This window comes from Nerophis lumbriciformis, linkage group LG11 (assembly GCF_033978685.3).
Source record: "Nerophis lumbriciformis linkage group LG11, RoL_Nlum_v2.1, whole genome shotgun sequence".
Taxonomy (NCBI): domain Eukaryota; kingdom Metazoa; phylum Chordata; class Actinopteri; order Syngnathiformes; family Syngnathidae; genus Nerophis; species Nerophis lumbriciformis.
Genome location: NC_084558.2, coordinates 19,874,165 through 19,890,480, shown reverse-complemented (window position 1 = coordinate 19,890,480; position 16,316 = coordinate 19,874,165). Strand labels below are relative to the sequence as shown.

Sequence of the window (16,316 nt, the reverse complement as noted above, 5' to 3'; positions counted from 1 at the left end):
TGTCATCATTTCGCTGCACTCTTACTTCATGATTGTGTCACATATGAACATTACTTTGCTGTAAACAACGAGGGCACTGTCATATAGGTTTGCTCATAAGGACTCCTGATAAGGACGCCTCATAAGGACCTATCAAGTGGATCTCACTTTCTTCCCCATAAAGATTACAACTGTCCCTCAATGATTCTGACATAGGTTATATATTTCTGACGGAATAGTCAACGTATTCAGAGAGGAAAATGATGTGCAGGATGGCAATATTCTGTAACTGCGTAAGTACCTGGCTAGACAGGTACCCACATGCTTGAAGGAGATAAAGCGCAACTGGGAAGAGTAATTTCATCATAGAGTGAATAGCAATGTGCTATCCCAGGAAAATGGAACACTCCACTGCCGCCGTATATCAGAATTTGTTCAAGTTTGCAGCTCAGTCCGCCAACAGCCTCAGAGTGCTTGTGGCCCAGCCAGTTGACATTTTCCAGCATATGGAACGCCAGCTCGACAAGGGGTGGTAAATTTGTATCAAAAAGGATATCAAAAGCCTATCACAAGGTTTTCATACTTTTCAATAAAAAAAAATTTCTAACAATACACTATTGCCTACTGTGACATGCTTGAGAACCAAAAATAGCTTAGAAAACATGAGATGTTATGTGAAATTTAACAAAAAAATAAATACCTCTCCTCATATTCCTTCAACATTAGGATGATAAAAGAACCAATTTCACCTTCTTTATGCATCAAATTGTTGTGGTGTATGTGGTTTATGACTTTAAATTGTATGGTACAGGTTTGATTCTCAGCCAGGTTTAAGCAAGATGTATTAGAGTAGTATTGGGGGGAGGAAAACAATTTACGCTATCGTTAATTTTGTCATTTAGATCAACAAAATAATTGTACTGTGCATGCTTGTAAATGCCCAATGACAATCATCTTGCTCCTTAAAAATGTTCCCTCTCACTTCTGAAGTGAAGACTATGCCACACGTGGAATGAATACAAATAAGCTAGGATAATGATCATTTTGCTTCATTAAAGCATGTTCATTTATAAATGTAATCCAGTGATTATTGTCTACTTTGAAGGGGAACTGCACTTTGTAAGAGCTAACGCAGAGCAACTACTGTTAGCAATCCCACTCTCTGATCACCAGAGGTAATTTATGCAGCCATTATGTAGCCACATGCATACTGAGCTGTTGCTGCTGCATCACCTCTGAGTTGGTAAAGTTTGAACTAGGTTGTATATAATGCCTCTCATCTGGGTAGTAGAAGGTGTCAAAGTCAAGTTGGTCAACTTTGAAATTCAATTTACACCTGGAAGACATGGCGAGGACGACAAGACAATATTCTCATTTGCTCCCAGCATTTTTTATCTGAAGACGATTATGATCATGTGTTGAAGTATATACACATCCCATCAGTTGGAATCCCAATGAGAGCGGACATTGTTCAGTACGGATGTATACTGGCTACCGGTATTTTTAGGTACCGGTTCCTAATTGAGTCGGCCCAAACGGACCGTAAAACTTTGGACTAATGATATTGCTATTTGTACTCTTTTACCCAGCTGACCGTCGTAATTATGACATGCGCGCGCTGAAACATTCATTCTTGTGCCGCAGCAAAGCATGAAAAAAAGACACGGCAGTATCGCAGTCAATCCTTTATCGCCCCACTTCTGGGTACACAGAAGTAAACAGAATCATAGATTTGTGCGTCATCGGAATCGCGGATGGAATCAATTTTCGCTAAAAACAGAATCTAAATGCGGAAAGTCGTGGGAATTGGCGTATTATGACAGATATGCTGTCATTGAGAGGAAAAGGGGAAATAATGTTTACCGTGCACTTGACAAACACTAATCTGCATGGAGCCATGCCGGCCAGGGGCCAGCTCTCTATCCACGGCAGCCCGGCATCCTTCTGGGGCCATTTTTCAAACTACTAAACTAACTCCAACATACACAGCCCAACATTTACCAAATGACTTCAACGAGTCAGGTGGTATGTTTCTTTTGCAAATATGATGACTACTTGTCGCCATAAAGCTGTGTGAAAAACACCTGCTACAACGGCAGCCAGTTGTGGACGTGACTGCCAATTTACAGCTTCTAAGGCTATATTTGGAGCACCAGTGTTTCTTTTACTTAAAAACATGTAAGCTCAAATTTAATGATACATGGTTATTGTGCTTTTTCCTATTTAATTTCCCTTTTTTTAAATTCACTTAGAATGTTAATAAAACATTGAACTAATCCTTAGTTTGTTTGATTTTTAGTACAGATGCTATAAAACTGGCAGGTTAAAAACAATGTAAAAAGTTGTGATATCAGTGGAGATCAGAAAAGTTTACTTGCCATAGCGCATCGCCCGAGAATCTGATAGCTTAGAGTAATCACAAATAAGGAAGCAACACCACACTAAAGTTTGTAACACAACAATATTTCATCCTCAAGAGACCCTAAAAGTAAAAAGTATAGCTATCCAGTAATCCACAGACCAATATAAATCCACTCAAAAAAGTGAAAAATGTAAGTAGTACAATAATTCATAAAGTTGCTCAGAAGCAAGATAGCCTTTGCCGATAGGTCTCTAGTCGCCGCGTTTGCGTGGCATCAAAACACACTTTGCTCAACTGCAAACCCACCTAATATGCTAAAATATTGTATTGATCTATATGATGTATTTGATATGATATAAATTATGATATGATATACAGTACCATGTAAAAGGTCCGTGCTCTGCCTACATAAATATTTTTTGTAGCTGGGTGTAATTGTAATGAATAGAAACACAGTGATGGATCTGTGTGGTGTTTACAAGATGATGACATTACCACATTTTACCTTTACTGCAAGCATATCTGATTTGTTTAAGACTTAAAAAGCAGGTGTTGACATGATGTTAACCTCTTGTGCCAATAACAATTATAATAAAAATGCATTATTAGTATCTTTATTTACACCAATTACATATAGTACCGATAAGAATGCCGATAAATACCGGTATTGATAAGGAATATCGATAGGGTATCGTATCGATAAAATGTTAACCATAAACATCCCTATTGTTCAGTAAGTGATTGTTTTATCATGTTCATAGTTTATATTTATTGTTTAGTACTTAGGAATACTGCAACTAGCTATATCTGCTTATAACTCAGCTTTTAAAACTTGTAGCTCATGCTCTACATATTAAGTTTTAAAAGTATAAGGTTCTGGATCATCATTTGTCCCACAGTAGTCGTTGTTCGATCCCCGGCTTCCGCCATCCTAGTCACATCCGTTGTGTCCTTGAGCAAGACACTTCACCCTTGCTCCTGATGGGTCATGGTTAGGGCCTTGCAAGGCAGCTCCCACCATCAGTGTGTGAATGTGTGTGTAAATGGGTGGATGTGGAAATAGTGTCAAAGCGCTTTGAGTACCTTGAAGGTAGAAACGCGCTATACAAGTATAACCCATTGCCCCCTAAGGTGGACAGAATTTGAAAGTTAAGATAACGTACAGTATCACCTTTCTTTTCCAAATGCTAAACAATCCATCACTAATCTTCTTCAATCCTAAATCCTTAAAAGACATTACCTCTCCTGCCACTGTCTCCTGCTCATGTAGCCTTCATGGTAATGATGAGTAAATGTAGCTCACTTTATTGTTAGTTAGTGTATGTTACAGATGTTCAAAGCTATGGGACTTACCTGGCATATATTTATTCTCTATTGCATGCAGGAGCTGTGCCTCATCCACATGAGAGCAGAGGGCATGAGCCACCCGATTGTTTCCCAAAGCACAGATTGCCGAGTATAGTCTGAGGGTATGATAGTGAAACTTTAATAAATCCTTCCTCTCTGATAGCTCCAGGACATCTAGTGACCTGAACAACACACAGACTGAATTAGACATGAGATAACAGAGGAATGGCATTTAAATATGTGAGAGGTTTGACTCAGTGACATTTTTGACGTGTAAACGTGCTTTCCACCTGTTCTCCTCAGGTATGTGCAGAGACAAAAACTGTAGAGGTTCATTGCAATGAATCAGCCAGCCATGTCGGTCATTTACTCGGGACACTGAAACCTGTAGAGTTATTTGTTAATACACACAAACACACGCACACACTAGCGTGGAAACACACAAGTATATTTTTTAAGTACCACACAGGTGTTTTACCTTTGGAACATGATTGGGAACACGACTCCACAATACAGGAGTCAGAAACTGTACATGCAGCCGTGGAGGACATTGAGGGACTGGATTCCTTCTCTCACTTGAAAATAGACCAGCTGACAGAGGCATCACATTCTAAAAAAGGAAAATAATTATGACGCTAATTGTATAAAAGTTGTCACAAACGACAATGTCTAGTCAGTTTTTGAAGGGTTTAAAAAAACAGAGGTATTTGTTTGTTTATTTGTTTATTGAATGGATCTCCAGTAGCTGACGCCAAGGCGACTGCTAGTCTTCCTGGGGTCCATATAGGAGCATACAAAATAAAAATACAAAGAATACGTGCATTACCAAATGGGTAAGGTATGCTGGTCAATAGTTCCAAGATGATATAATTCACCTAAAATAATTATATTATCATAAGATATACATAGGTACCTTGGGTTGCATTATTAATCCGTTCCAAGCGGTCCATTTATATGGAAGTAGAATTGTCTCACATCAACTTATATATATATCAATATGATATTAATACATATGCATATATTAATAAATATACAAATGTGATATACAACTAAATAAATAATTTGTATAAATAAACGTGTATTTGTAAATATATTTTTGAGATTTGAAAATATATACAAATAAAATTTATAAATATAAAAATGTGACATACAAATACATCAATAATTTGTATAAATAAACGTGAATTTGTAAATATTTTTTTGAGATTTGAATATAAAAATGCTTGATTTTGTATTTGTATTAAATTTGCATATGTGGATCGCTTTTTTGCTTTTGTGTAGATGAGACATTCCTACCACAAATCAGATGCACAAATAAATGTGACATGTGACTTGAATGTGGAGTTACACACTCCCCTGAACAACCAGCAGAGGGCACCGAAGCCAGAGCGGTCTGGGTCACAGACAATGCTAATTTATCCAGTTAATCTGAAAGACCATGCTATCTGCTTATTTTATTATATCAATGTCGTTTAATGACCTTGTCCCGATGTAGATACTGATCTCTTATCAGTGCAATGTGTGTCAAATAATCCCAAATGAGTAATACTTGCTGCAGTGCCCTCTGCTGGTTGTTCGGGGAGTGTGTAACTCCACATTCAAGTCACATGTCACATTTATTTGTGCATCTGGTTTGTGGTAGGAATGTCTCATCGACACAAAAGCAAAAAAGCGATCCACATATACAAATTCAATACAAATACAAAATCAAGCATATTTATATTTAAATCTCAAAAATTATTTACAAATTCACGTTTATTTATACAAATTCTTGATTTATTTGTATGTCACATTTTTATATTTCTAGATTTTATTTGTATAGATTTTCAAGTCTCAAAAATATATTTACAAATATGCTTTTATTTATACAAATGATTTATTTATTTGCATATCACATTTGTATTTGTATTTGTATATTTATTAATATATGCATATGTATTAATATCATATTGATATATATAAATTGATGTGAGACAATTCTACTTCCATATGTTTAAAATGTAATTGTATGAAAACTGAAACAATTTTTCCAAACAATATAAATCCAGTTAATCTGTTGTGGACACCCAAAAATATGACCACAAATATATAATTTTTTCATAAAGAATAATTTGTTTTACATGCGGAAAACAATGCAAAATACGTATACATTAATTAATATTATAATAATAATAAATTGATTGACTGATTGAAATGTGACAAATAAATTGGATAAATGAGCGTTTAACATCACTTACACCTTTACTGAAGACTGGAGCAGGGGGAGAGCTCCACAAACAACACATCCGTACTATGCTATGACTTGTTTCTTACATTCAATAGTGTTTCTCACCTTATTTATTAAAGTGCCGGAACCCGTGTTATATCCAACGGCTATGCGCTCACACAAGTTTGTCACATCAACTAACTCAATCATTAGACAGTTTTAAATCTTACAGGATAACATGTCACACCGTCATGACTCCGCTGTCTTACATTTTCTGGCCAACCGCCTTGTCGCCCCTCCTCCATGTACATCAGCAGGGAAACCAAGGTGGAACTACTCTTTTAAAAGGGTGGACTTTAAATGGTGCTTGTAGCTCTCTCAGTGCGAGGACATTTCATATCTGACATTAAAGTGTCAGGGAAAGACCAAAGTATCTTTAAAACTATGGAGGGCCGCAGGTATGTGCAATTTTACACTTGACCATTTGGTACTTACTGTACCTGAGCAGTGTGGTGCATTCACTGACACTCTGGAAACACGGACACTAAAGCTCTCGTTGATTTTGATTGGACAATTCATGTATGCTACAACTTCATTTGGCTCTCTGGTGGGTTATTCTGCAGCCGTACTGAAATAAAAATCCACAGAGACTGACTCCCTAACATGTGTTCAATTGTACTAAAACCGAGACAGTTTATGAAAACTGAGACAGTTTAAAATTTTAATATACAGTAGTAGAAATGTTCACCTAAAACCAAATCATGCCTAAACTGGGTTATACGGACCGAGGTATCAATGTAATTATATTTCTAACTTATAATCACTAGAGAAAATACAGAGCATGTTGAATGTACTATTTGCAAATGTGTTTCAGTCTCACCTTAATTCTCCCCAATTCAAATTGGAAAACACTCGGGCTGGTAGCTTTGGCAAAGACAGCTGGGAAGAGTTTCGTACTTGGCTCCACCTGAGAAGGTGGAACAATGTGATTGAGCTATTTGATCCAATTTCCGTACATCTTCAAAATGCTTCCAGGAGGAGGCTTTACTTACTATACTGCAGTGAGTACTAGGCATACACTAGGCATAAGTACTGTGTTTATTTGAGAGGGTGAAATTTACACAAATGCTGTGTGTAAGGGTGGAGTTAGACATGCTGCCTTCTATTGAAAGGTGTGTAGATAATTGCTACATCTGCTTTACAATGAAAAAGGAATTAATAACTGGCAAAACTTTTTATTTTGTATTTTTATTATTTAGTTAAATCATTAATGCTGTACAGCTGTAGGTGAACAATTTTCTAAACCAGTTCTCAAGCAGATTTCAATAAAAAGGTGTTGATTTTTTTAAACAAGTTAAAGCCATGCTATTCCAGTTGGATGTGTGCTTTATTTATCTTCATAAATCAAAGTGCAACTGATCAACAAAATAAAAAAAATAATGCTAGACTCAGGAAGGGAGCCGACAATATTTACCTGGTAGTATGTGCTGAGCTCTTTGCCGTTTGTAGTAAAGGACAATAGTCCATTTGCTGTGTCGACCAAACAGCCAATCTCTACACCATTGTTTCGCCTTCCTTGACCTGGACTGTTGCTCTCTCCAGCCCACACCATATAGCAGTTACTGCGCTTTATACTGGAAGATGCACAGTATTAAGTGTCAGCATATACAGTGGATACAATTTATACTATTCTTTAAAATGTGTCAGTTGAATAAATTAGGTATTGTTCGAATTTAAAAGATATGATACCATTTTAAATACCTCTCATGAACTTTGCCTTTCTCATCTCCCAAAGTTACAGTGACAGTTTGCACCTTGTTCAACTGAAAGTGTGGGTCATACTGATGGAAGTCGGAGGTGACCCAGCCCACCCATACATTGCTGGGCTCCTGACCAGGGAATATTCTCACTGAGTAAGAGTGCTGTAAAAAAAGGAAGGATATTTATGAAAGTAATTTTAAGAGTAGGCTAATACAGTTGTGAGATAACCGCTCTTGTAATCTTCCTCTTACCAGTGAAAAGTGTTTGGTGCTGTATGTTTGATATGATTATATAAAAGTCAGCCACACTTATTAGGAACCAGTTAGGAAACATAATCAAATCCCTTAAATAAATGGACCACCAGCAGGCAACTTGAATGCCCAAACAGTCAGAACCAAACTTAAATTGAAGCTCATTGAACTCCCCTAGACATTATTTGTTGCCATATGCAGTTCTACCGCATCCTATCAGAAGTTGGACTGATGCTCTGATTTAGGTCTCGGAGGATATTCATGCAGGACATCATCTGTGTTCTTACTTTACTTTGTTCTCAAAAAATTACACTATGCAATCACTGTACAATCAATTGAAGGATTTAATTCACGAATATCTGGGATGCGTGAGTAACCTGTTATTTTTTTGTATGTGTAGGCAATCCAATCACATCCTACCTCTATCCCTTGTCACAAGCACTGGGTTCGACAACTGGAACTGAAAATAAGTACCCATTGAGAGGACATCTGTTTAGGCTTGCACATCAACCCACATTTTTGATGTGGATGATGCTGATGCTGATTGGTGATGTTAATGATGATGGCGTGGTTGATGATGCTGATGTTCAAGATAATGGTCATGATGATGATTATGATGATTAATAATAGTGATGTTGATGATGATGCTGATGTTGAAGCTAATGTTGAAAATGATGGTGATGTTGATGCTGATGTTGATGATGGTGATGTTGATGATGCTGATGATCATGCTGATGTTGAGAATAATGGGGATGTTGATGATGATGGTGATGTTGAAAATGATAGTGATGTTGACGCTGATGATGGTGAGGATGATGATGATGGTGATGTTAATGACGCTGATGTTGAAGATAATGGTCATGATGATGATAGTTGATGATGCTGATGTTAATGATAATGCTAATGTTGAAAATGATGGTGATGTTGATGCTGATGTTGATGTTGATGATGATGTTGAAGATAATGGGGATGTTGATGATGGAATGTTGATGTTGATGCTAATGTTGAAAATGATAGTGATGTTGATGCTGATGATGATGGTGAGGATGATGATGATGATGATGATGATGTTGATGATAGTGATATTGAAGATAATGGTCATGATGCCAATGTTGAAAATGATGGTGATGTTGATGCTGATAAAGTTAAAGTTAAAGTACCAATGATTGTCACACACACACTAGGTGTGGCGAAATTATTCTCTGCATTTGACCCATCACCCTTGATCACCCCCTGGGAGGTGAGGGGAGCAGTGGGCAGCAGCGGTGGCTGCGCCCGGGAATCATTTTGGTGATTTAACCCCCAATTCCAACCCTTGATGCTGAGTGCCAAGCAGGGAGGTAATGGGTCCCATTTTTATAGTCTTTGGTATGACTCGGCCGGGATTTGAACTCCCAACCTACCGATCTCAGGACGGACACTCTAACCACTAGGCCACTGATAGTGATATTGATGATGCTGATGATGATGATGCTAATGTTGAAAATGATGCTGATGTTGATGCTGATGTTGATGATCATAGTGAGGATGATGATGATGCTGATGTTGATGATGTGATTCAATGATATGATAAGTTGCAATTATTTACTTTATGCCTTGCACTTTGAGGGTAGGCACTTTACATGCTTAATGCACCTTATGAGGCAGCATATAATGACGATAGGGATGGTGACAAATTGCATAGCTATTTTACTGTTTTTAATTTATTTATTATATTGTTTTGTATGAATGTCTCTCACTGAAAGCCAAATTTACCTGTGGGTCCAAATTTAGTAATCGTATCTAATCATTTTGTCCCATAGTTTGTTTATCAAGTACTGCATAAAGATTTGTATACTAGTAATCTGGATTTACAGTTGAAGCTTGCATGAGGAATTCAAAATCCTCCCTGTCATCAGCCATCACGTCTTCTGACAGACGAGAAGAAGAGGGGCAGGAGTTGTCTGGTTTATTCTTCTTCAGCATAAACCTGTAATGTAAAACATAACAGTGTCACAATTTAACATCTCAACATTTCTGGAGGTACTTTAAGTTTCAAAGTAAGTTTTACCTTTGTTTAAGCTTAGAAGTTTTCTCCTGGTTGTAATCTTTGTGGTTGTTGAATTCAGCCCTGTCTGGGCCACTAGGACCATTATGACCATGAGATGTTTTTATTAGGACCTCAAAGTCTGAAACAGTTTCAAAGTCATCTAGCTCCTGCAGACACAAACACTGAATATGTAACACATATTTCCAAAAATAAACAAATCCTTGATTATTATCTTACTCTCTTTGGTGACATGAGGCTGTTCGACGACGACCTGGAGAAGGAGTCAGCGCACTCAATGGGCATACTTAGTCTGTAAAAAGTAATGTCTGTGGTGCTGTTCTGCGAACCAAATGACTTCTGAGTGACTTTTAGAGAAGGGCACAAATCCACAGTGCCATCTATTCTTGTCACCTTAAAGAGAGAAAAATATTTCAAATGATTTAGTGTTCTTCTGAGACTTGATATGATTGTAAAAAGTATAGTTTAACGACGTGCCAAATAAATATGTAGGCCACAGTCTTTACCTCTATATGTTGGTGGTCAGTGGGTACAGGTACAAACTGTGGCAATCTCTTGCTGTGCCACATTGTGACGTCCCTATTCATGTTGACAGCAAAAGGTTCGTAACCTTCCTGCAGACCACATATGGTGAAGTATTTCAGGGTGCTCACATCTTTACCGAAGTTCATCCTCCCAACTTGGCACACACCCACACTGCACACCGGGATGAAACCTTGGGACAGAAAATAAATACATATTGGCAAAGTTTGTTGTCTATTACATCATCAAAAGGAGGTTTCATAATTGAGCAAAGCTGAAAAAGTTTGCACATTGTTGCACACGAAAACCACTTAATTAATAAGACACATGCCATTATATAGTTTAGTATCTAAAGCACCAAAAATTGTCTGTTGACAGTGTCCAGAGACCCGCTAAGAAAGGCTATTCAAAGCAAGAAATTACAAGGGAACTTGAAATGCTTTAAACAATGCTCAACTGCTACCTCTGCCAACTACACTATTTCAGAGAGCACAACAAAAACAGAGTGGGAGGCACTGAGGCACAATTGTACAACAAAAATCATGTCTAAGAATGTGTAGCTTGAGAATATGTTTCACAGGTTGTCTACTGGTATCTGTACAGCAGTGTCAGCGTCAACACTAAAGACTGGACTACATGGCAGGCATACTAAGACCTCAATCGTGGACGTATCTGTCTGCAACACATTCTTCCAGTGTTACAATGATTGTGCTCTTTTGCCCATATCAGTCTTTTCCTTGTATGGCAAGTCAGAGATTTGTCTTGGCAAATTTGCCATGTAGTCAATTTAGAAATCTAAAGTAGCCTTTTGACTGTTAACCGTCTCACCGGGGTTTGACGAATACTCATTAATTTTATATCTAATGATGAGCTACACTGCAGGTATACCTTAAAGATAAAATTGTAAAAACTAATGAGGATGGACTACTTTATATTGTTATAATTTCAAAGAAAAAACACTGTTAAAAGAAAATTGTGCTTTTTAATTTTTTTTATTTAGCATGTCTTCCACAATCCCTTTGTGAGACAAGAACACAAACATCTTTCCCTATTCTGTGGTTTTGGATAATAAAAAAACTGCTAACAAGAGATGGCCAACAATACAGGTAATAGGGATTCATCTATTCTGCCTATGAAGCTCTATATAAAAGTTCAAATACCACCAGCAATGCTACATTAAATTTTGTGATCTGAATATTACCCAAGCTATTGTGACATTGTTATTGTAATATAATAGAATATAACTTTTCGTTGTTATCAAACATGAGAGCGTGACGAAATTACAGTTATCTACTTTGTTAGGTGCAGTTGAAAATACAATATAAACAAGAAATAACATGTTAAAAAAAACAAATACCAGTACGAACAGTAGCGCAACAGTGAAAAACAGTGTAAGCGATTGGAACAGATTCAATATCCAATGTTGTCCTGCTCTTTTGTGACCGAAATCTCTCAGCTTACCAATGCTGAGAGCTATCTACCAGGATTTTATTTGCTCTGCGGAGGCAGCGATATCGAGCAATGTCCTCTAGGGAAGGCAGAGGGTGGACCTAGGTAGCTAAGCTTCTACACCAGAATTTCAGGTATAATGGTATTGAACGCCGAGTTGTAGTCGACAAACAGCATCCTGACATAGGTATCCGGGAGATCCTGATGTTCCACACCTACGTGGAGAGCAGTGGCGATGGCATCTTTTGTGGACCGGTTTGGCCTGTAGGCAAATTGGTGTGGATCAAAGTTCTGGGGAAGGCAGGCTTTGATATATTGGAGAACAAGCCTTTCAAAACACTTAATAACAACAGATGTCTGCAGTTTGCCAGCAAAATAGTTTCTGCAGTTTTTTAAGTATTCTAGGGCTATCTTCTTGGGGACTAGTGCGACAGTGGCTGCTGTGGGACAGGGCAGGACTTGGGTTTGTGCCAGGGATGAACAGAATATCCACAGAATATCCCTGTCAGTATTCCTACCAGCTGGTCTGCAATGTCCCTGACACCTTGCTGAGTATGCCATCTGGCAGAGCCGCTTTACGTGGGTTTATAGTCTTGAGTGCCTGCATCACCTGGTGTTCTTGGAGGACGAGCAGTTAAGGACTAGAGGGTAGGAGCGGCATCTGAGGTATGACTGGTCTGGATGACTCGAAACAAGCAAAGAAGTGATTGAGTTCCTCCGCTAGTGAGTCTTCTGTATTGTTGGCTGCCAATGAGTTACACTTTTGCAGCTTGTCAGGTGAGAGCTAAAACAGAGAAACTATTTTTCTGGCAAAGTGATACAGCACCTCATTCACACTGGTCCTCTGGCCCCTAGCGAGAAGCAATGCTAGCTACTGGAGCTGCTTTGTTGCAGCTGCATCGCCTGGGAGTTCGCCATTGGACTGAAGCAGTGCCACATTGCTAGGAAGACTCAGCCAGATGTTCTAACTATTTCAAATTTACCAGCTCAAGGAGAGCACAAGTCTTGGCCTGAAAGACACAACCATCCCATCAGTCGAGATCCCAAAGAGAGTGAACATTGTAGGTGACTGTTTTGTTATACTCTTATTTTGTTAATGAAGAATTTGTAGCACTTGTGCTACATGATAACTCTCCAAGGCTCTGACAAAGTCTGCCATAATTAGTGGTAGCAAGCACATAACACGCGCCCCATGCTGTTGTTGATGGAAGTAGCGTTAGTTGCTAAGGGCTATGTGAAATGAATACGACCAGGAAATAAGTTATGGTAATGCTTAAAATGACCAAAATACAGTTAGTGTTACATGTTAAAATGAATTACGATTTACTCTCGGGAAAATCCCAAACAATACAAGAGAGATTGAGAGCAACAACGTGTCTTTTAATAAACTTAGACTTCCTTTATTGTCATTAAAATTTTTACTTTACAGTACAGATAAGAACGACATTTTGTTGCATTAGCTTGTTGTAGTGCAGGATAAAAGAGCAATAAAGTGCAGAGTGTTTGCATTTACAAAATAAGGTGCAGATACAGTATATATAGATAACTGTAGAGATAAATATATTGCACTTTTGCATATGCATCCACGTTTATGGATGTATGTTATGTTGTCTTAATAGTCCAGCGAGTTAATACGTTTTTTAGAGGAATTGAGGGGATTATTTTGATGCGTTCAAGAGTCTTATGTCCTGAGGGAAGAAGATGTTACAGAACCTGGAGGTTCTGCTTTGGAGGCTGCAGAACCTCTTTTCAGAGTTCAGCAGTGAACACAGTCCTTGGTGGGGGTGGGAGGAGTCTCTACTGATTTTCTGAGCCCTCGTAAGGCAGCAAAGCTTTATACTGTAGGCGTGATAGATAAATCCCCATTACTTGCATTGTGAGCAGCCCTCCTATTAACAGTTTTTCACTATCTAGAATGCACTAGAAAGGTATAGACGTGTGTTTCTGTTTTACACAGGGAGTGTGGATGGTGATGATGAGCAGCTAATTCAACTTAGGGTATTACAATTAAATGTTTTAAATCAGCACGTGTGACATATAGTCTACAGAAAAAAACACAGACCTTCACCAACATCAAAGTCTTTGAAAGCGAGATCTGAGCCAGTGTCATCCAGCAGCACTTCTCCATTAAGGGTGAACATCATGGTGTGTTCATTCAGGTCCACCATGCAGCCAACCACATCACCTGTCTGCCACGCACGCCCAAAGTGCTCATTGCCCTGGTGCCAGCGCTGAACCTGGAGTACATACAATCCAAAGACACACTTTTCGAGTCTATGATAAGAATGTTATTTTTGGAAATCATCATTAAGTTTATGCCTTAGTTTTGAGTTGAGTTGAGTTTAGTTTATTTCGGACAATAACACACTTACAATATATTACATCACATCATTTCATATAATTTCTCTTTACAACATGTCCGCAAATGAGTAGGAAGAAGCAAGCTTATTTATTCTTACCCCTTTCCAACTCCAGCGCATTTACGTTTGTAGTATTACATATGTTCACTTACTGTCTCCTTTTTGTAACACATCAGTGAATTGTTAGTACAGCAGTTCTTGCAATAGATAACTAAATCAGTCATGAATGACATAATGAGATGAAGAATATCTAGTTTTCAATAACGTTGAAGGTATTTCTCAAAATGATTCTTCCTTGTACTTTCTAAGGAGTTTTGTAAGTTTTAAATAGTGAATAATGGTTTAAAAATGGTTTATAATGGTCTATGTTATTTTTCACTCATGTTAGACAGGTAATTATTATAATAATGTGTTTGTGCAATAAGTTGTACAAGAAAATGCCTCTACCTTAAATCCATCAAAGACAAAGGCCTGATCATCACAACCCAGTTCTTGGCCTTGTAGGCAACCGGGTCGTGCCCAGCCAACCCTCATCTCTCCTGCTGTTAATACCTAAAACGCATGCAAGAATAATCTCAAAGGCAAGTTAAACTAAGTCAAAATATACAACACATCATCACTGACTTGGTACCTCTGAGGATATCCAAGACACGTTTAATAAATGGCCAATAATCGTAATCTTAATTGTGGCCCTTAATTCTTTAGGACACAAAACAATGCTCTGTAGTCTGAGTGTTCTGTTCTTTTACTGCAAATCATTCTTACCTCCAACTCAAAGTACCACTTCCCTGCATTAACACAGTAGGTTTTCTCCGCTCTATAGATCCGAAACCTTTCAGCAGATGTATTGTTGGCATCAAATTGTTCTATTTGAACAGGGGTGAAACAAACAAGCAATGTCACATGAAAGGCCCAGAACAAAGTGATGCACTGGTAGATATATATACCGTGGTCCTGGTCAGGAGCTTCCAGGTTATATCCATAACCCAGCAGAGTCCTGACAGCCTCTCTTAGACTGTCTTTGTTGGACTTTTTGGTTCTTCCATCCAGAAGACTGTAGGGGACTAGACGAGGATTTCTACGGTTCTTTACATCCTGACAGAAAAACACAAACAAGAAGAAGAGAAGTTCACATGTAGGAAGACTCACCCTTTGAACTGGTTTTTGTTGAGAACCAGCTTCCAGGTTTCAATCCCTGGGAATCATTTGACAGTTTTGTTAACGATTCTCTTATCGATACCTGTGAGCACGTATGACGTCACCATGCATGGTAGCACAAGCGTTGACGAGAAAGGAAGACAACAGGGCAACTCTGAATACTTGCAAAGTGGATATTGCATCAAATTGAGAAAATAACAGCAGAAACATTAGCAGACACTGCATGTGATAACGTTAAATATATGACGCATTTTCGATCCACTCCGAGACGAAGTGAATCACCAACAGGAGCGGCAGCAAAGTCAACACGTCTAACACTGCCTATCATGTTAAAACATGCTATTATTAACTGTAAACGTGAAATGAATGTTTCTCATGCATTACATGACGAGATGACGTCTGACTGCCAGCTTGCACACTTCCTTCTTAAGAGGTGTTCTCCAGAGCTGGAGGCACCGTGATGAGTCAGAAATATCGCGAATGCTTCCTAAAAAGCAGATATGCTTAATTTTCTGCAAAATATTGGATCCTTTTTAATAGTTGATGATTGAAAAATTGCAGTGTGTACAAATCTACCTGACTTGTCTTGCTTGTATTTGTAGACCTCGTTGTTGCTTGTATTCTCATGTTTTTTGTAATAAACTAAACAAAGTTGATGCTAATCAACTTGTTTGTTATCCTTTTATCCAAATTAGAATCCATGAGAGATTGAAATTGGACATGAAACATCTTAATAAATGTTCATCCCGACCCTATTTTATATATTAGCACTTTGCTATTGATTACTATCTCTACGGAGGATTTCCATCCATCCATTTTGTGTACAGCTCATTTTTATTAGGGTCATGGCTAATCTGTAAACCTATTCCACTAA

The 16,316-nt window shown here is 38.1% G+C and overlaps 1 protein-coding gene across 13 annotated transcripts in view; it reads right to left on the bottom strand.

Annotated features, from left to right (window-relative positions):
- Window positions 1-16,316, bottom strand: part of ryr2a (ryanodine receptor 2a (cardiac)) — a 249,867-nt gene that overhangs the window by 148,526 nt on the left and 85,025 nt on the right. For all 13 annotated transcript variants that reach the window (XR_009815903.2, XM_061967101.1, XM_061967103.1 and 10 more), the window contains 14 exons: window positions 15,232-15,379; window positions 15,050-15,150; window positions 14,732-14,836; window positions 13,987-14,161; window positions 10,460-10,668; window positions 10,173-10,346; window positions 9,957-10,102; window positions 9,761-9,875; window positions 7,656-7,816; window positions 7,369-7,528; window positions 6,775-6,861; window positions 4,167-4,298; window positions 3,979-4,073; window positions 3,695-3,870 (listed from right to left, as the gene is read on the bottom strand). Coding sequence is in view for 12 of the 13 variants with exons in the window: in XM_061967101.1 (XP_061823085.1) it covers window positions 3,695-3,870; window positions 3,979-4,073; window positions 4,167-4,298; window positions 6,775-6,861; window positions 7,369-7,528; window positions 7,656-7,816; window positions 9,761-9,875; window positions 9,957-10,102; window positions 10,173-10,346; window positions 10,460-10,668; window positions 13,987-14,161; window positions 14,732-14,836; window positions 15,050-15,150; window positions 15,232-15,379 (1,984 nt within the window). In the remaining variant the exon portion in view is untranslated. The remainder of the gene's footprint in view (window positions 1-3,694; window positions 3,871-3,978; window positions 4,074-4,166; window positions 4,299-6,774; window positions 6,862-7,368; window positions 7,529-7,655; window positions 7,817-9,760; window positions 9,876-9,956; window positions 10,103-10,172; window positions 10,347-10,459; window positions 10,669-13,986; window positions 14,162-14,731; window positions 14,837-15,049; window positions 15,151-15,231; window positions 15,380-16,316) is intronic.